Genomic DNA, 20118 nt, shown 5'->3' with positions numbered 1-20118 from the left:
TTTGAATCATTGATTAATCACATTTAGTTGCCATGTTTACAATGTCCACTAGATGTCAGCTTGTCAAAAAGTCGATACACCCCGTTAGACACGTATTTAAATTACTGTACAAAAAAGCTACAGCAAAAATGTTGTGCAAAACAGTCTACAAGTCAAAATAAATTTTATAAATTAATACTTTTTTCATCAACAATCATTGATAGCACTCCACTGTTCAATAGAAACAAAATTCCATCCTGAACTGGTCATGCCGACCCCCCTCCCCTCGGTACTAAGACGGTTTAAGTTTATGGTCAGAAAAAGTGCCTGTGCACTAATGATTGTAACAAAAGAGTACTTAGAGAATTAGATCTTGTGTTTATTTCCTCATGTGCAGCATTTGAATGAACTGTTGGAGATAAATATTAAGAATGTACCCATATTGCTTTAAGACATACTGGTGTTGAGGTGCTATATTTGCTACATGCTGTGGGTTTGGCAGGTCTGTCTTCCACAGCCTCTGCTACGTCTAAAATGTCTCATATTCCCAAGTTCATGATAGTCCTCTATCATGTTTCTCCAGGAATGCTACTTCAGACCAATGGATAAGACTATATTAGCCTTAGCCCCGCACACTGACTATGATGGGTAAGTTTGACAGATAACATTAATTTATGAACTATGACTGATAGTAACAAAATGTAATAAAATCAATAATTATAATCCTCAATTAAAATTATTTAATGACATTAATATTTCAGTCATTATTTCATGATGTATTAATTTATTTAATCTTGGCACTCAGTCCTCCAAAATAGTGTTTATTTCCTAAAATGTTTCTTTTTGTATGTCAATGGGGCAAGTTAGACTTTAACTGGCCATTATGAACATGATTTTACCTTCAGTTGAGTCACTAGTAGAAAAATATAGAGATAATATGATCTTTGGTCCGTATTGTCGAGTCCTGGCTGTTAGATTAAGGTTCACTGTGATCTGTCCTGTATTCAGATTAGGTAATCAGAAAAGCCTGATATCCAGTGTCAGGGTTCATGTCCATCAGTTTGACACTGTAGTATTCACGGCCATGTTTTCATGGTCGATAAAATGTGATTCATTAAAATGATCTGTGCCTGAAATTAAGGTAAAAAAAAACATACAAGTGTACATATTAAAATATATACTGGTCTTGACAGGTAAAATAATTGCATTTTCCTCTCTTGCCTACAATCCTGTTGTGCTAACTTCATGTGTGTGCAGAGAAAAAAAGGAATAATTTCCAAGCACAAGGAGAGAGGCCTTTTTGGTCTGAGTCACTGAGGTATCATTTGAACATGCAGCAACTCTGCATTTCTTTGTGCAATTGTAGACTTAAAGGAGGTGATGATCTCTGAACCAACACTCTATTCAGGCTTCTGCAGCCAGGTCATAAAGCTCCTCCATTACTTGTGTTAGCATTACGGAGCTGCTCCAACTCTGAACATGAGGTCACATTCTTGCCATTATGGGAATGTCTTTGCACGGGTGGAGGATCTCTACAGGAGAAGTAGTGAGGAAGAGTGGCCAAAGTCAGAGTCCCAAAAATGAGAAAACTGCCTGTTACCATGAAAGAGGCAGTGTAGTTGCCTGTGATGTCCTTGAGCCATCCTGTTGACAAAGAGACAGAAAAAATGTTTAAAATTATTAGTGTTTTGTTATGTGTTATTTAGCCTTCTGCTCGTATTTTTTTTTACTCATTCATGTACCGCATTTTCAGGACTATAAGTTGCTCTGGAGTATAAGTCATACCAGCTAAAAAATGCAGGAGTATGTCGCACCAGCCAGCTAGAGTGCCCTCTAGTGGCTCTCAGTGTGAAAATAACAAACGTGAAATTATATATTTTAATATATATGTTGCAAACCCCGCCAAAGGATGAAAAAAAAAGTGCAACTTACAGACAGTAAAACACAGTAACGTGAATATATCGTAGGATAAAGTTAGCATGTCCAAACTGGCTTTGGGCCCAACAATCCCATAATGAGCTTCTTTTTTAAAACATTAAAAAGCATTAGATAATTTTCAATGTAATGGGTTTAATTTAATATTTTCAAATTTCCAATGTAACATTTTTTTCAATGTTGGTTATTTTTGTTATATTTTCTTTACCAACTGCTGGACCTCATAGCTAGCCTGCTAAGCTAATCATTACAGTTTATTTCTATCCCAACCTGTGGCCATCCATTGTTTGGTTTTTAACCATTTTCCAACTATCCTTCATTTTTATTTAACCTTTATTTAAACTTTATTTGACCTGGCTAGGACCTGAAGCTGATTCAACAGGAGTAATGATTTGCATTAAAAAAAAAACTAATTTAGTTTGGACATCTCTCTATTGTAATAAAAAAGCAAGACACAAAGAGGAAAATAAAGTAGATTAAAAACTCTAAATGACCGGAGTTTCAGCTGAATGACTTGAGCAGCCTGACCCTGACTAGGATTAATATTTGACTCAGTGAGTCAATGTGTGGTTCAGGTTAAGGTCATTTTAGAAAACACACTCTAACTCAGCTCTCTGAAGTCCTTCCTTTGTGTCCTACCTGACAGAGGAGTCCCCAGCAGGCCGGCGCCGCTCTCGATGAGCTGCAGCAGCCCCATGGCCCCCATCACTCGCTCCACGCCCACTATCATTGGCACCACGGAGAAGCACACACAGGTCAAAGCCCCGGCACAGAAGCCGTAGAAGAGGCTAACAACCAAGAGTGCAACATAAGAACCAGACAGTGAGCTCACAGGCAGGAACATGATGAACACTCCCGCCAGTGTGACCCACAGGCTCAGCAAATGGATCTGCCGAAAGCGTCCCAGGTCGGAGAACCAGCCTGACATCACACGGGCGAGGATGTCTGCCACTCCCGTGGCTGACATGACAAATGCAGCTTGATAGTCAGAGAAACCAGCGTGGCGGCTGAGGGCCACCAGGTGGAAGTATGGCACAAAGTAACCAAAGTTCACAAAACTGACAGCGGCGACATAGGTGAGATAAGGCCTTTCCAAGAGCAGTGAAAGCTCCAGGTAGGTGGAGGCTTGTTTGAGGATCGTAGAACACGAAGACCTGCCCTTGGCATTGACCTGGTGAGGGATAGAACAAAGAAGACAACAAATCTGAAGATCCTGAAGAGAATCAACTTCCCTGCTGTGTTTCTCTGTGGAAACTAAGATTTTTCCTACCTTCTGCTCCACCTTTTCTAAAGACTTAGGGCGTCTTCTCAGAGGGATGATGGCCCCACAGGCCACAATGTTAAGGCTGAGGCCCCCGAGAATCAGCAAGGCCCCTCTCCAGGTGTATGTCTCCACCAGAAACTGAAAGAAAGGGTTGAAAGAGAAGGAGAAAATGCCAACGCTGGAGAGTCCCACTCCCAGTGCTAAGGCACGGCGCTTAATGATGTTGGCAGTGACTGTGGCCATCATAGGAGTGAAGACCAGCCCCCAGCCCACACCTGGAGGAAATGAAAGGGGAAAATAGTGCAGTGTCAGGGTTAGAGGTTCATGACATGGTTACGGAGCTGTTGGCAGCAGGATTCAATGAGGAGCATGCCATTGGATACAGGGTAGACAGTTATTTCCATTCAGGTGAGTCAAAGTGGAATCACCTGAAATGACACCCATGGTGAGATACAGGTGGAGGAGGCAGGTGGCCTGTGAGGCCAGCATGAGGCCCAGTCCAGCCAGGAAGCCTCCAGTCATCACCACCCACCGTGTTTCATATGCATTACACAGAGCTGTACCCAGAGGACCTGCAAGACATGTTACAGCGAGCCAACATGAGTGGAACAAAAATGATCTTTGGCCAAAACAGGGCTGTCAAAGCAAATATGTACAGGAAATATTTGTAAAATTTAACATTAAAATTCAAAATAATTTTAACACATTCCAAAAAAGTACCACCTTAAGACATTTTAGATTTAGATACCACTTTGCTTCTACATATCTGATATTAAATCATAAATAAATTATATTATAAATTATAATTCCTTTTGTTATCACCAAAGCAAAATAAGCAGTACATTATATTATCATTAAGAATATGTATTAGTAGGTAGAGGGCAGTAGACTTACTGAAGAACTGCTGAGCTGCCAGGCCTATTGAGGAGATCCAGGAGATGGCCTGAGCGCTCTCCTCAAAGTAATGAACGAATTCCACGAAGAAGACGCCCAGGCTCCTCATCAGTCCGAACACCAGGCCCGTGCTGACGAACATGGCAGTCACCAGCACCCAGCTCCAGTCTCCTTCTGAGCCCTCAGCTTTACTGCTGCAGCGCTTGGCTTTGGGCTCCTGGTCGGCCATGTCTGTGAGGAAGAGTGTACAAAACTAAGACAACGGGAAAAGTAAAACCCAGATGAACTCTAATAGGAACTGCTGGGGGATTAGAAGAAAAAGGAAGTACCAAAGAAGGCCTGGAGTACACTGACACAAAATAGAAGTGAAAGCGCTCTCTGCTCTTCTTCAGCAGCAGAGCAGGACTATTTTCAGATCTTCTCTGTCGCTGTCAAACACTATAATCATTAACTTCCACAGGCCAGTAAAGATTTTATGCCTTGCTGGTGTTACAGAGCTGCTCAACCGTCAGGTCAGTATGTGAGACTAAATAACCTGAAGCTGAACTCTGGCCTGTATTCACACATTAGCATGTCCGTTAGCCAACTTTCTAAAACAAACACACCAGAAAAGAATGTTGTCTGTTTATTGCAGATTATTTAAGACGATGTTTGACAATTGAATTGATTATATTTCACAGGATTTGACAAATGAATAAAAGTATTCACTTTAAAGACATTTTATTGCTCACAAGTGAAATCATTCTGGTTAGACTTTTTTATTGTTGATAAATTTGGTGAAGTTAGACCATGTTAAACACGATGGTGCATAAATGTACTTGTTTGTCCATTTGTTTTTATATAAGGCCAAAAAAACGTAGGCTAAAAATGCTAACATGTTTGTGAGTGTTATGAAAAAATATAAATGAACTACAATGTGGCCTCCACAATAAACAATAGAAGTTAGCAGAAACGTTTTTAAAAAACAGCTATACGAAATTTATGGAAAAATAGAAAACTATAAAAATCTGTATCTGTACAATTAAATAAATCGTGGGGAACACAACCCCACACATTGGACACGCCCATGATAATTAAACAGGTGTGACTGACCACGCCAGATGAAACAATGACGTTGCCCTAAAACTGCGCCTGCGCGGTGGCTCTATCCCCAACCCCCAGTAACAAAACGAAAACAACAAACGGTCATAAATGTTACGTTGCACATTTCGCGTTTACTTGCAAATCTTATATAACGTGCTTTACAACACGATAAAGTAGTTGACTGACGAGCTGTGACGATTAAATATATCTGCGGACAATTTAGACGCGAGTAATCCCTCCACTGCCGTGGAAGCGCTCACACAGCTGACACAATTTAAACAAAACATCACGTGCTTTTCGCTGACAAGTCCGAACCGTTCACCGAGCTGTACTTACTCTGTGTTGTTCAACCAGAACAGCACATGGCCTACGGTCCAGGCACCCTCACTGACTCCACACTGTGACCGTGGAGAACAGAGCAACCGTTTACAGGTTCAACTTCACACAGCTGTAAGGTGACGCGCGCAACCGCCGTGACGTTGACGCGCACTGAACACATGTTTCCGTTAAAAGCAGTACAAACTGTTGGGACTTTTTAACTTTTCACCATGTTTCTGTTTAGGATACACCTCATCTCAGAATGCGTAAGTATCAAAAGTATCGATATTTTGATTTCAGAATCGATTTCAGAGCATAAAGATCCAGAATCGGAAGTATCGATATTTCAGGATCGATCCGCACATCACTACCCTGAAGTCCAACAAGAACAGATATTTTAATGGAAACATTCATATCACAGCAACAAAAACAGCCCAGTCAGCGTTGTTCTTTTAGGTGAGGAAAGAAGGGAGCGAAGGCTGGAAAGTCCTGTCAAATCTCCGATGTTTGTCTGCTGTGTGGCCCCGAGAACATGAACTTACCCAGGAGCAGGAAGTGGGGGGTGACAGATGATGACCGAGTTCAACGGGAGTCTGGACCCCTCCATCCCTTTCTCATCCACCTTCACCCCCATCACCTTCAGGAAGCAGCAGCACCACAACATCACGTGGTGGAGACGTAACTATATGAGCTCCTAGGAGGAAACAGGTGCCCGTATTGTTTTAGATGCCGAAAAAAGGAGGGGAAAAAGTGTGATTCATGGGGAGAAAGAGTGAGTTAATGAGAGGAAGGAAGGAAGATGCAGGGAGGAGAGGGAAGTGTAGAAGAGAGAGCAAACAGGAGCTGAAAAAAATATTTCCAGTTTTTTTTTTCACTTGCTTTTGTCATTTATTGCCATAAATTGCCTCGTACTTTCACCAAAGAAAGACACAGCCAACACAAGGTGTCCGATTGGTATAAAAACTGTTTAATTTGACTTGTAGAAAAAACATCTTTGTCCAGCAAATTAACCCAAACACTTCCAAATGTATACTTATCATTATCCATTATATTATGATATTTAATCACTTACTAAAGATCTTTCATACTCCAACACTGATTCACTTTCTTCTTTCTTTAAAAAAAGTCCTTTGCCAGCTGGGACCATAAAAGCAAATATTACAGCATACTTTAGCTTAGAATAATAATTAAAACAAAAACATGGGCCCCAGGCCTCAGTGTAAGTTTAATAGCTTTACTATCACTGTCGTTTTAGTTCAACTTACACTCCTCCCTTCTTCATAAAAACCTGCTTCTTTCTTTCTATCTTTCTTTCTTTCTTTCTTACTTTCTAACAAACCTTACGCGTCTCCACAGTTCCCACCATTCCATTCTACATAACATCACCTCCTTCCCAGACCTACAAAAAACACTTCTTTAAACATTATTTCTTTCCCATCATGCACTTCATCTCTACGTTTATCGCTATACATTGTATTTCTATGGCATTAATGCTTTGTGAATTACACTTGCTGCGGTGGCTGTGACGTAGAGGCCTGTCTCCTCAGCAGGCCTGCAGTAGAGGTTGGTACGGCTCCGTCAGCACCTTGTAGCGGATCTTGGTGTTGGTGACCGCGCCATGTTTCTGACGCAGATGGAGGCGCAGCTGGCTCTTGTGACGAAAGTGGAGGTCGCACTTTTCGCACTGTGGAGCGGAGCAGAGTGAGCAGGTTAAAAGAACAGAACATGAACGGGTGATTCTGAGTGTGGGTGGTGCAGTCCTGACTCACAATGTAAGGCTTCTCTCCAGTGTGGATGCGCAGGTGACTCTTCAGAGTCTGCAGGTGGCGGAAACGGGTGCCACAGGTGTGACACGGGTAAGGTTTCTCACCTGTGTGGATCAAGACGTGGGCCCTGAGGTGAGCAACCTATTACAGAAAAACAAGAGTGAGATGATAAGATTTCTGGATGTATAACTGATGATAAGGTTAGAGAAGAAACTTTTGCTTAGAAGAGATGCAAATATTGGAGAACAAATGCTGAACATGGAGCGATCAGACAGGAGGAAAAGAGGACGAGCCCAGAGGAGATTCGTGAAAACACAACACAACCAACCACCGATGGGTCTGAATGTCTGCTTTGATGTGTACTTTATTTCTTTAGTTCCTTTCCACTTCCTTTATGCAAACTGCTTATTGTGTTTATATAGTTTTTGCAATAAGAGCATCCTTTTGCTCTTTCTCTTTCTCTGTCTTGGTTTTAATGAGAAGTACTGTTGCATGTATTTTTCTATTCTTGATTATAATTTTATTATACAATTGTTATTGTTATTGTATAATCTAATCTAGTCTAATCTGAGGAGGTCATGGAGAAACTTGGAGTAACAGTTAAGAAGGCTGATTACGTAACTGATTTCTAAAAAGGTACAAGGAAATGAGGAAACTCCTTCTTACTTGAACAAATCGAGCGCCACAGGTATCACAACGGTATGGTTTCTCTCCTGAATGGATGCGTGAGTGGGTCTTCAGGTTGGCTGGGCGGTTGAATTGGGCTCCGCACACATTACAGCGGTACGGTTTGTCGCCTGGAAAGTCAAAAGTCTTTGTCAATCACTGGTTTTCATGTCAACTGTTTAGATAAAATAAACAGAACAGTGGTTCTAAAAAATCCCCTACTTGAGGCGGTGGTTTTGGTTCCTTGAATGTTTCCAGAATAACAGTAGGACATATAGTAGTTCTCACGCTTGATGACCTCTTTATTATTGATGGCAGCTTCTGCATTAGCAGGGTCCAGATTTGAGAGACTGGTGCAGGGTGAACCTGGAGAGAGGCAGTGAAAAGTTAAGTGTATAGATGAAGAATTAGGACAATGTCTCTTAATTTAAATGAGAGTTTTAGTTCATACCAAGTTCATCCTTGGGAGTTGGGGTCACTTTTTGTGGATCCAGAGAGGGTAGTGGCCCGAGGGGAGGGGCTCGGCCAGAACCCTCGTAGCAGGAGGCCTGCCCCTGTCTGATGATGTGAGACAATCACATTTTCACTTTGCAAATATTGTTCTATCTTTCCATTTATCCTCTCTTAGTTTATAGTGCTGGAGCTCCTACCTATCAATCTGACCAGGCACTTCTCCAGACCACGCCTCTACTGGGCCTTTGGGAGTCAGGATCATCGGATCAGTCATAGGTGACGCTTGACTCTGGGGCTCCTCCGTCTGCTCCTCCTTCACTGTGGGCGCAGCACACAGAGGGTTGAGGACAATGTACTTGTACTTTTTCCAGTTGCAGGCCTTTGGATCTGGCGTGGTTCTAGTTTCACTCTGTGGGGGAAATAGCAAAGAAATTACATCTACATTGACATAATAACATTGTAAGTATTATATGTTTTTGTTTGTTTGTTTTCGGGAACCTACCACTAAGTTTTTGTTACAGGTGTTGGACTCAGCTGGAGAACTGGGTTGGCAGCTGGAGCGGGCGGGGCTGTCTGGAGATGGGGTCGGGCTGGCCATGTGTGGCGACTCGGGCTTTTCTCTTGCCTCCTTTGGCCCAGACTGGCAGGATGGGAAAGCCCCTGGCTTCAGAGACCCTCCGCCCTCCTGAGAGAACCTGCAGGACAAACACAGGAAGTCCTGTAATGAGCTCAACCTGTCAACTAACAAAGGCGCAGGAGTGCAGACACACTCATGGTAGTCTGCAACAGCACATTCTTATTCTCTGGTTGCCAGTATAACAGTTGATCAACAAACACAACAGATGCTATCTTAATATAATGCACTTGTTTTCTGTTACCTTGCAGTTCCTGCCACTGGTCCTGGATGAGACAAACCTCCTCCCATGAGGGCGACTGAGGCAACAGAGACACTGGAGTCCAGCTCCAGTCGTAGGTGTCTGGTGCTCATATTCTCCCTGCTAAAAAAACAAGAACAAATTCTCAATAATTTAAAACCTCAAATGGATCTTTATGTGGATTTTATTTTTTATTCTCATCTGAGCTTCTCACCAGTGCAGGCGCATGAAGTCCTTGCAGGTTTCAGCCACGTGGTCCATCTGTAGATAAGCTGCAGCGGCCAGAACTCCTGGGACAATGCTAGGAGTCAGAGGGAGACGGGAGGTGTACATGAAGTCCAGGAGCAGGGAGATGCTGGAGGCGTCCAAAGTGTTGGGGAGGGACACTGTCATGAGCTGATCTCCTCCACCACGCCCTTGCAGCATCACACGGCGGGAGTACAGGGAGTAAAAGAACCCACTGAAGCACAAGATAAAATACAGTATTTTGAATATATAATGTTCATGAAGAATTAATGCACAGGAACTACTTTTCGTGATGTCTTAGCACTGACCTGCATGCCACAAGGACGGCACAGTGTGCACTCAGCTGCACGTTTCCAACGACTAGGGTGGTGTCAGTCAGGATGTTACGGTGCCGGAGCTCATTAAGGTTTAGCAGTACGTCGTTGGAGTGTCGTGTGAACTCTTTCACATATCCCTCAGGCCTGAGCTCCTGCTCTCTGCCCATTCTGTATCCTCCCAACGCTTCCATCATGCTTGTCTGTAGAGTTTTTACAGATATTGCAAGAATAAGAATATGGTGCATTATGGGATTCAGTGCATAATTATTTTCAAAAAATATAACAGACCTGTGTTTTAAATTATAGAATAAATAGTCTGAAGTGTCCCAGACACGTGTTAGGTGAGACCAGCTCCCTACTCGTACCTGGATAAAGGAAAACACAAAAAATAAAAAGTTAAATATTGGCTATATAAATATGTATATGGGTTGTAGGTATGAAACCAGAATGGACAGAATTAGAATTGAAGGGATTGGAGCTGAGGTTCAAAAGTTTAAAGATAAAGTTAGATAGCTGACCTAGAAGAGGTTTGGACATGTGCTGAAGAGAGATAAAGGAGATGAAAACAATGGTGAAGATTCCATTAACGGGGGAGAAGACAGTAAAGAATTCTGTAAAGATCATTATGGGACAGGAGAGGAGTCAAGGGATAGACTGAGATGGAAGATGACGATGCATTTAACAAAAAAGTAAGAAAAAGAAGGATTTTCATTTCTTTCAATAAGCTTTAAGAGATGTTACATTTACAAACATTTTCACAGTTATAACCACGAAAAAGAATATACAATAAAGAAAAAAGCATTTTTCTGACTCACCCCGACCAGCAGGGACGAGAACTCGTGTCCACGTCAAGCCCTCAGCTCAGTGTTGAGTCTGTGATCAAAGATGTGGAGCAGGGGCTCTCCCACAGCTGCCACTGACTCTGAGTGAGGAAACTGAAGGGAGAGGACTCTTTATAAAGTTACGCAGGAAGCCCCCACATGGCCAGAGCGGCTCGTTTCCTCCTTCCTGGTCGGTGGCCCACGCTTTCTGTAGGAGCAGTGCAGGAAAACAGCCCAGGCTCCAGTCTCCAAGTATTTTTAGTGGTCTATTAGTTTTTCTAAACCCCTATCGCTTTGAGCAAAGAAATGGCAGGAAAGAACCATGTGTTTGTGATTCTCGGTGAAAAAACATATATGAGGACCCCTAGGGGAGATAAGGTACGTGCCTAGATGTCCAAGGGTCTTCAGGTTTCCCCCCACCAACGCTTTTGCACCTTTGACCCCACTCTATGATGGAGGAAACTGAGTGAGAGGAAACTGGAATAATAGTTTGTTGTTGGTTAAACAAGAAGTGTATTATATAATGCAGATTGGGGGGTGGTCAACATATTTGAAAGGTAAATAAATCTCAATTGAGAGAACAGAGCATTGGTAATTTTCCATTAAAATATTAATGCAGTAAAAAAATTGCATTAAGTTATTATTTACTTTAAATGCCTTTAATGTGAAAGTGCCACCACCAGACTTTACTCAAACTACACTTTCTTCAGTAACTTAAACCCTTGATGTAAAGCCTGGAGATATCATTTGGACTTTTTCCCAGAATATGTACTGGCCACAGTGACGCACAAGGGTAAATAAATGGGCTGTAACATGGCTTTCTGTATAGTGTCTACTTTGTACCCGTGTATCTCATTTGGTGATTCCATATACATGCTGACTGTGTTGTGGTTTGGATCCTTTTTAACCAGTGTGTCTAATGCAGTGGTTCTTAACCTGGGTTCGGGGTTCAGTACCTCCAACAAGGTTAAGAACCACTGGTCTAATGTTGTTCACAACATACAGTATAACAGCATTTGATCTCATTATGTAAAAGGTATCACTTGAATGTATTAGGCAGTGGATTTGAAATTCAAAGAACCGTGTCACTGCATCAGGTTCACAGGGATTATTGATGGTTCCACAACTGTGTCCGGAAGCTTCTGGCCTGCTGCCTGAGAGCAGAGGCGTAGTGTTATGTGGATGTAGAGGAAGGAAGTGAGACCGAAATCCATGGTTCTAGATGGGAGACCTGCTCCTAGTTCTGAAAAACAACCCTTTGGCCCCGCCCTGACTCATAGAGCTGTAAGCGACAGATGTACAGGAACTGCCCTTCGACCGCCACATTCACATGCAGGCACATTAGTGGGGCATCCTGCAAAGCTGCTCAGAGACATGAATGAAAACGCCTGTGCAGGACATCCGTCAACAATAAAGGCAGCAGAAAGACAAGGGAGGAGTAATGGAGACTCAGGGTAATGTAGGGTTCTGGAGGTCATGAATAACATAAAAAACAAGAGGAAAGTTGCCTCATCCTGAGTGCAGCCGCAGGTTCACATACATGTACAGAGGCAGGGCACTGGTTTGAGGCAATGCAAATGTGAACTGTGAACTGTCAGTGTTTCCGTCACATCAAAGTGTTTCACAGAGGCAGAAATAGAGGAAGCAGAAGAAGAAATATTTATGTTTGACCTACAGTGCACAAAACCCCGGATATATCAAACTCAGGGGATACCTGAGACCATGTGTCAACATGCTGCTTTTTAGCTGTTCTGAGTTTTCAATGGAGGCAGAAACTAGCAGGCGAATGAATGTGTAAATATTTGCTAAATTTGGAGTTTCAGCATAAAACTGCCTTTCCGATATCCAACGTGCAGGATATACCTAACAGTAATAAGGGGAACTGCTTACAGAATTGGGTTTGTGACTGTAGGATTGCTGTCGTGTGTTGCAAGAAAATAACTCCAGCACTTCCACAAACACTAAGAAAATACCTGTAACGTAGATGGTTTCAAGGCATTTTTGTGTGGGACTGTTTCCAATGGTAAATGCAGCTTCACACATTGTTGGTATGTGTTTTTGATCCAGATGGGAGGCAAGTACTTTGGGGGTTACTACAATTTTTATTATTTTCGAATGTTTCTCAACTCCTATAATAACATTGTTTGTTCCTAAAAGCGTTACTAAATGATGTGGTAGTGTTATTTGACAAGGTGGCCATTGATTTGAACGTGGACATTAAATATTACTTGATACTGCATTTGTGTATGAAAGCTTTGTAAATATGAGTCGGAAGTTTTTCTCTGGGGTGTAGTGCTCGCGTGCGTGTCCTCCTGCTTTTATTTGTTTGGACGGAGCTCAGATCAATTGTGTGCTTTTGTTATAACAGAAAACAACAATTAAAAAAACAGAGAGGGAGATGTAGGTCTCAGCTACTTCCAGGCATTGTGAGAGAAACGGATGAATTGGGGGGGAGCATGAGGGAGGTGGGGGAGGAAAAGTGAGACTATTACTAAACAGGTTCACCAATGCACGGAAACCATTGAGTTTATCCCTTTGGCAAAAATGGGCAACGGTGGTGTTACTTCCTGCATTTGACCCTCTCTTGTCAGTCCCCGTTTGTGACCCCCTGGCCTTCTTTTGGATTTAGACCAAAAATGTTAACAAAACTGATCAAGCCTCCATCACTCTGAGGTCAACTCCAACAACGTCTGGGAATCCCCCTTCTTCTCTGGCTTCCTGGTTGCCTGGATAGAAATATATTGTTTATCTGATAATGTGTGGACTGAAGCCATGCTTTGACTTCAAATCCCACTGTTGGTGCCAAAGGGTGGATGGCTGCTGCAACAATAACAAATCAGCTTTTAATGTGTCTTCCTGCGGAGGCAGGACATTTTGGACATATATGGACAAAGAGAGCAGAGATACTGGATGGGGAGGGGGGGGGCAGAAGGGGAGGAGAATGGGGAGGAGGATGTGGGGATATCCCAGGGAGGGAGCTGCCATGGTTGTTTGTCCACTTGTTGGACAGAACCTTGAAATGATCATTGACAGTTGTTCACAATAAGCCCCTCAGGGAGAGTAGTGGGGCTCTGACAAGGTGCTGGGTGGAGCTAAGGACAGAAGGAAGATGAAAGTGAATGGGGCCTTAATGGAAAAGGAGACGGTTGACCCAAATTTAACAAACCGCTAAATAAACCAGTGGATGGTAGACGATTGCTAAATATGGAGAAAAAACAAACAAAATCACTACACAAGTCTAACACTAAACAATGTTTATGTTCAACACAACAATGATCATTAGACATTGAGTAAACACATACTGGGTTGGTGCAGTTTATGCATTCACAGTATTCTTGTTATGTGTAGTTTTATTTACTACATTTGGTACTCTTACACTTGTAAGACAACGTCTTACAAAATACTCTTCAAGTACCCATACTATGAGGGTAGTGCAGATGTCTAACACTTGGAAGGTTGAGGGTTAGATTCCAGACTGATATCAGGACTTAAAACAAAGGAAATTATTAAATTAAAGTATTTTATAATGCACTAAGGAAAAAAAACTGTGGTCGGAAAAATAGTTGTCAAGTTGTTCTTTGGGTTTTTATGCCACTTCCTTTCTTCCCCAATTTGTAATGACCCATATTTAACCCAATCATCTGCTTTAAGTCTTTGTCATCTGTCTATAGGTTGTTTTTAAGTGGATATTTCCTTTTTCTTTTGTCCCCAAAACATGGTAATACTAGTACACACACACACACACACACACACTCACACTCACTCACTCACTTATACACACACTACTACGTCACACATGGAGAATGCAGTGAGGACTGGAGCTGCTGTTGGTGCTGCTGCTGCTAAAGGCCTCTGGATCCGTGATAAAGTAGGCGAACGACTCTTACACTAATGCCACGTTATTTCGGTACAACTTGCTCTGGGCTGTGAGCGTTAGGACTGAGATTTTCACCCTCTTTGTTCGGCTATGTCCAGGCGGCAGATGTCGCTTTTTTCGACCGTCTACTGCTGCATTCGTGTCGGTCGTTGTGGTAAAGTTTAAGCCCTGGACCAGTGCTCCATTTAACAACAGGCTAACAAACTTGTCAGAATGATTATAATTAGCATTAACAATGACTATCAACGAGCCCGCAGTGTGTTCTATGTTACTATTTTAACTGTATGTTTTTTAAAACATTAAGTGACGCACAAAGGAATACATTGGCGAAATCTGAGTTGCATTTTTTCTGTTGGTTTGTATGAAATATCATTGCAACTGTGCGTAACTAATATTGGAGTTACAAAAACCAAAAAAGTAGTGGTATTAAATGTATGTTCTCTGTTATTGTGGAGCTCTTTTGATTTTTTACTCTTGTTGTACAGATGAGATGCGAAGGGGAACAGCTGTGAAGGAACTGTAAACGGTAGGAGATGCTAACAGCTATCATCGGTAGCATTTTGTGTTTATTATTATTAGTACATTTGATTTAATTTCTGGAATCCCTTTTTGATTCACAATTTTGCCCCTTTCTTTGGAAAATAAGCCATAATCAGACATGTCTGGCTAAATATAGAATACGTTATGTACCATATCTTATAACCACAGCTGGCCATCTTTAAAATAAAAGCACAGGTTAAAAAAGGTTTATGTTAACGGTGGTTTACGTATAAATTATTTAAAATTAATTCATGTTTGCCCCATTTCTTCAAATTTAATTTTGTTGTCTTTGTCTTTTATCAAATGTGTTAGCGCAATTTACCTTATTTTGAAAGACCGGATGTGCTCTTTGTTTATTCCGGTTCGCTAAAATTTTAATCCCAAACATCATTTGATACTTTATTTTGTGCATTGTGTTATAACAGCATAGTTTGATTATTAAGAAATGTTTAAAAATTGGAATGTTTGTTTGCAATTAAATTTTAAAAAGTTGTAACTTTTATTATGGTGTAATTTATATGTAAAATTAAAATAAAATCTAGCAACAAAATGTACCCATTGTCATTACTATCGTTATTATTATTTCCTCATAATCATCTATTGATGATTAAAGGTGAGATAATTTATAATTTACTCTTTATTTTTTATGTCTCATTAAGCGATTGCTGCGCAATCTTATGTCTACATATAAGATGCATTAATGCAGTACAAAATAAAAGAGCAAATTAGGGGCATTTAAGTAAATGAATAGGAAACTATACGTGTATATTTTATATTACTATTGAAATAAATAGTATTCACTATTCTTCTGTCATCCATCATCGTAATCCTCTTACCAGCAAAGATTAAAGTCAGACGAATGACCCACATTAAATCAGTTAAAGTAAGCATTTTAATTCTCTGAGGTTCCACTGGATTTGTCTCTGTGCACCAGTAGCTGTGTAAAATTTCCACAGCAACAGTATAGTCTGGTTGTCATCCTCGGAAATGTTCCAAATCCTTTGCTGAAAATTGATTGCTATGAATTTGTTTCTCATATACAAGAGAGCATGTTGTCTCCAGTTCAGCTGTGTGCTTCAGAGTTGATATTTGTCCCACACAGGGAACACACAATATTGTTGTGATCCAGGTGGTCGTATGTACACAAACGCATATCCGTTATGCAACGTTTCCTGTCTTGTTTTTTTCCCTTTTTTGTGTGGAAATTAATAACACTGTTGTGTAAACACACATTGACAATAACAATTGTGGTGCATATGAAGGAGGAGGAGGAGGAGGAGGACGACAACACATTAGCACCTGTTTGTGTGTTTGTATTAGTGTCAACTAAACATCAGTGTTCTAGTGTTTGTTTCTACAACCACACACACGTGCGCACAAACACACACAAAGCCATACTCTCCCAGTTTTTTCAGAGGGTCGATTTCCGAGTCTGCTGGAAATCCCCTCGCCTTTCAGGGTGGCTGCTCTCTTCCTGCTTCCCAAGTTGAAACCTATTGTTCCAACTGTGTGTCTCCCGTTGCCATAGGAAACAAAGTCTGAAGCATCCTGTAGTTTCCATTGGTTACAAAGTAGCATCAATTCTGTTTGTATAAATTATGTCTGAAGAGATGAAAATGTCCAATCTTGTGAATTCCATTTAATGACAGCAATTTTTTGCTTTCTGAACTCAGACACCTGATATGTCCGGTCCCACTTGGCTTCCACCAAGGACTCTGGACAGCAAAGAACGAGCAGTGCCTCAGATGTCGCACACTGCTGGGTCAGCGATTTACCGAGTCCCCAACAAGAAGGGCGTGTCTGAATTTAGGCCAAAATATGGTCCATATGACCAAAATGGAGGAAGTGGTGGAGCTGGAGAGATGGGCAACAGGTACATGGCCACTGGACCCACAGGTAAGACAATGGCGTAAGCCACAAACTGGAATCTGGGACTGATGGGAATTGGGCATTTACTTCACTTAAAGTGAATGCATTGTCATGATTAGACATGTAATGATGTCATTGCACAAATACTTGACTAACATTTTCTCACTGTGTTGTTTTGCTGAGCTTCTGTAAATAGACTCAGACACAAATGGAAGGAAATTATGTTCAGTATATGTTCAAAAATAATAAATCCCACTAGTCATGTTTAAACCTGACAATAAATTGGTATTTTGATCAAGTTATTTACTTTTTTATTATGATGTGTGGAAACAAAGTAGAATTTCAGGCATTAACATGAATTAAAAAAAATGAATGAGCTGTAATATATATTGACAGGTGGAGCTGTTCACCATTCGGCTAGTGATCATTATTATTCTCCTTCTCATGGATCTAAAGAAGATCGACACTGGAGCCCCCATCTGGACAGTTATGAACACATGGTGGGCATGCATTTGAATCCATACCAGCAGATGTAATTGTATATTTTTATGATCTAATTTATTTATTGGTGTACTTTTTCTTTTAATACCAACATTAGCATCGAGGACCTGAAAAGCAAATGAACTATCACTCCAAAATTGACGCTGACATTGATTCCCTCACCAGTATGTTGGCTGATCTGGACAGCCACCCACAGGACTCAAGCACACAAGTAGGAAATCTCTCTGAAAAAATCTCAGAAAATCTCTGATATTGACAAAAGTTTTACTCTTTAATCAATCTCTCTGCAGCTGTACGATAATGTGCCTTACGCCACGTACATCTCAGGGGACCACTACAAGCCCTCTCACCAGATTGCAGCTCCTCCTCAGGGTCGCCCTACCATGGGCTACCCTCCTCACCCTCAGAGCCAGTACCACCCTACACCTGCTCCACCCTACCCCAGTGAACATCAATCATCTCAGTACACTGCCTCCCACCAGCAGGACTACTACACCTCAACACCCAAGCCCTACCCCCAGCCTGTCCCAGCCTCTTACACCACTGCCTCGACTCCAACCGGCCCCAGGTTCAGTGTCCAGGTCAAAACAGCACAGCCCGTCACCTACTCCCAGACCGGGAGGCAGGCTGAACAGGCCTACACCCCTCCTCCCCCTCGTCAGCACGTGTCACGGGCCCAACCTCAGGCTCAGACACTCAGTGCTCAGGGTTGGTACCCTCAACACCCTGGTTCACAAGGTCAAGATTTGCACACTGAGGCTGGGTTCAAGGGGGGCAGCACAGGGTCTGGAGGACGTGCCAACCATGTCCCTGTCACCAAGAGAGGGATGGACACTCAGACTGGAGCAGGAGCTTTGCAGAGTTCTGCTTATCAGTCCAGCAAGGTAAGAGTTTCTATCTTAACATGGCAGTGTGGTTGAAGTGACAATGACATGCAAATTGGGTGTTTTAGAATTTTTCTGAACTAACACTTGTTAGATCAACTTCTTTGTGCATTAGTAAAACATTGTATGGGAAAAGCCTTGCCTGATACATTTCTATTTTTTAACCTAATTTTTAGTTAATTTTATAATGTATCTTCAAGATATTGGATGCAAACTTTTCAAGAAAAAATACAATTTAAAATATTCTGATTGATATTGAAGGATATTTACACTTCTGTTTGTTTGTTTTTAGCAAGTTGCAGCAACAACAAGGCCAGAGGAGGAACTGGAAAGACTCACCAAGAAATTGGTGTACGATATGAACCACCCACCTGCAGAGGACTATTTTGGTATGGTCCTATCTTGTTACATTAAAAAGTAAAATGCCATATTTATAATGGAGTTGTTTGAGATATGGAAAAGAAGTCAGGGGACGGAGCAGCACCAACTTTGATATTCAAACAAATACAATGTTCAACTAAACAGGCCAGGGTCTAATACCAAGTATATTCCTGCCACTTACGTCTGGTGGTGTGGCTTGAGATTTATCTGATGTAAAATATGTGCTGCGGCTAGAAAAATGTTTGGGAAACACTGTTTTTTCATGTCAAGTTAGCAATGTTTTCATGTCAGATGCTGCAGTAATGAGTTTATTGACTGATTAATACAATTTAAAAAATCTTACATTCTTGCCACATCTAAAATTTGATGCTTTCATTCCAGGTCGTTGTGCCCGCTGCGGAGACAACGTGGTGGGCGATGGCAGCGGTTGTATCGCCATGGAGCAGGTGTTTCACGTCGAGTGTTTCACTTGTATCACCTGCCATGCTCGTCTGCGAGGCCAACCCTTCTATGCCCTGGACAAAAGGAGTTACTGTGAGAGTTGTTACATTGTAAGTGAAAGATGCAACACCACATTATACGGTTGTCATAGTTTTGTGTGAGGTACGCTGATAGATTTTTTTTCCTATAAATGTGAGTAGAGCACATTAGAGCGATGTTCAAAATGCTCCAAACCCATCCTGGACCGCATCCTACGGGCCATGGGGAAAGCCTACCATCCTCGCTGTTTCACATGTGTGGTGTGCAACTGCTGTTTGGACGGAGTTCCCTTCACTGTTGATGCCACCTCTCAGATACACTGCATAGATGATTTTCACAGGTACTAAATCTACATGCCAAATATACTATACAGAAATGAAACAGACATAAATGTCATCTAAAAACTTCAAATTACATTGTTACCAACAGAAAATACGCTCCACGATGCTCAGTGTGTGGTGAGCCCATCATGCCTGAACCGGGTCAGGAGGAGACAGTCAGGATAGTGGCACTGGATCGCAGTTTTCATGTCAACTGTTACATTTGTGAGGTGTGTCAGTTTTTTCTTTATCCTGTTTCAATGAATAGAAAGTACAGAAATATATATTTGTAATAAAATAAAACGTTTGTTATAGTGTGCAGGCAGAGTGGCAGATGGGTTCAGAGTAAAGGTTTAATTGAGAGTAAAGTTTAAGATTCCACATGTTGGCAGCACTGATGAACGTGTCAACATCAGTGTGTTTTGATAGTTTTACAATTAAATACAATCTGATGTTTTGCATTATGCTTTGATTTATGGTAGTCTAGACACAACATTGTGAAATCTTCGCAAACACTGATACACAATAATTGTGTCTGTTGAAAGACTAAAAATGCAAGTTTCATATCAGAATAACTAACTGTACATTACATCATTTTATAAAGAATTTGTGAAGTGGTTTTAAATGTTCCAATTCTCTTTTTTTGGTA

The 20118-nt window shown here is 41.5% G+C and overlaps 3 protein-coding genes across 7 annotated transcripts in view; 1 reads left to right on the top strand and 2 right to left on the bottom strand.

Annotated features, from left to right (window-relative positions):
* Positions 1–337: 337 nt before the first annotated feature.
* Positions 338–5649, bottom strand: slc16a13 (solute carrier family 16 member 13). 3 transcript variants are annotated; one of them, XM_008321065.3, is made up of 6 exons: positions 5492–5649; positions 4073–4303; positions 3607–3750; positions 3185–3453; positions 2554–3085; positions 338–1623 (listed from the first exon to the last, which is right to left on the bottom strand). In XM_008321065.3, the coding sequence occupies exons 2-6, from the start codon at positions 4299–4301 to the stop codon at positions 1403–1405; spliced, it is 1395 nt and encodes a 464-aa protein (XP_008319287.1). In that variant the 5' UTR covers positions 4302–4303; positions 5492–5649; the 3' UTR covers positions 338–1402. The 3 variants fall into 3 exon arrangements, with proteins under 3 accessions (XP_008319287.1, XP_024912559.1, XP_024912562.1); XM_025056791.1 differs by lacking the exon at positions 5492–5649 and adding an exon at positions 4402–4620; XM_025056794.1 differs by lacking the exon at positions 5492–5649 and having other exon boundaries at positions 4073–4323.
* Positions 5650–6419: 770 nt separating this feature from the next.
* bcl6b (BCL6B transcription repressor) lies at positions 6420–11094 on the bottom strand. Its single transcript, XM_008321053.2, has 12 exons — positions 10612–11094; positions 10085–10161; positions 9788–9996; positions 9448–9693; positions 9237–9356; positions 8861–9053; positions 8556–8767; positions 8357–8463; positions 8128–8271; positions 7906–8036; positions 7243–7380; positions 6420–7157 (listed from the first exon to the last, which is right to left on the bottom strand). The coding sequence occupies exons 3-12, from the start codon at positions 9988–9990 to the stop codon at positions 7017–7019; spliced, it is 1635 nt and encodes a 544-aa protein (XP_008319275.1). The 5' UTR covers positions 9991–9996; positions 10085–10161; positions 10612–11094; the 3' UTR covers positions 6420–7016.
* Positions 11095–14342: 3248 nt separating this feature from the next.
* The window catches only part of trip6 (thyroid hormone receptor interactor 6), a 7541-nt gene continuing 1765 nt past the window's right edge, over positions 14343–20118 (top strand). Inside the window, exons 1-10 of one of the 3 annotated variants that reach the window (XM_008321033.3) lie at positions 14343–14485; positions 14980–15020; positions 16708–16930; positions 17300–17403; positions 17502–17615; positions 17695–18288; positions 18581–18677; positions 19051–19220; positions 19311–19489; positions 19579–19699. In XM_008321033.3, coding sequence (XP_008319255.1) covers positions 16717–16930; positions 17300–17403; positions 17502–17615; positions 17695–18288; positions 18581–18677; positions 19051–19220; positions 19311–19489; positions 19579–19699 — 1593 coding nt within the window. In that variant the 5' untranslated portion in view covers positions 14343–14485; positions 14980–15020; positions 16708–16716. The other 2 variants (XM_025059451.1, XM_025059448.1) reach the window with 2 other exon arrangements.

The sequence above is a fragment of the Cynoglossus semilaevis genome, chromosome 1, assembly GCF_000523025.1.
Source record: "Cynoglossus semilaevis isolate Cse_v1.0 chromosome 1, Cse_v1.0, whole genome shotgun sequence".
Classification (NCBI taxonomy): domain Eukaryota; kingdom Metazoa; phylum Chordata; class Actinopteri; order Pleuronectiformes; family Cynoglossidae; genus Cynoglossus; species Cynoglossus semilaevis.
This window is presented reverse-complemented; position numbering and strand designations above follow the sequence as displayed.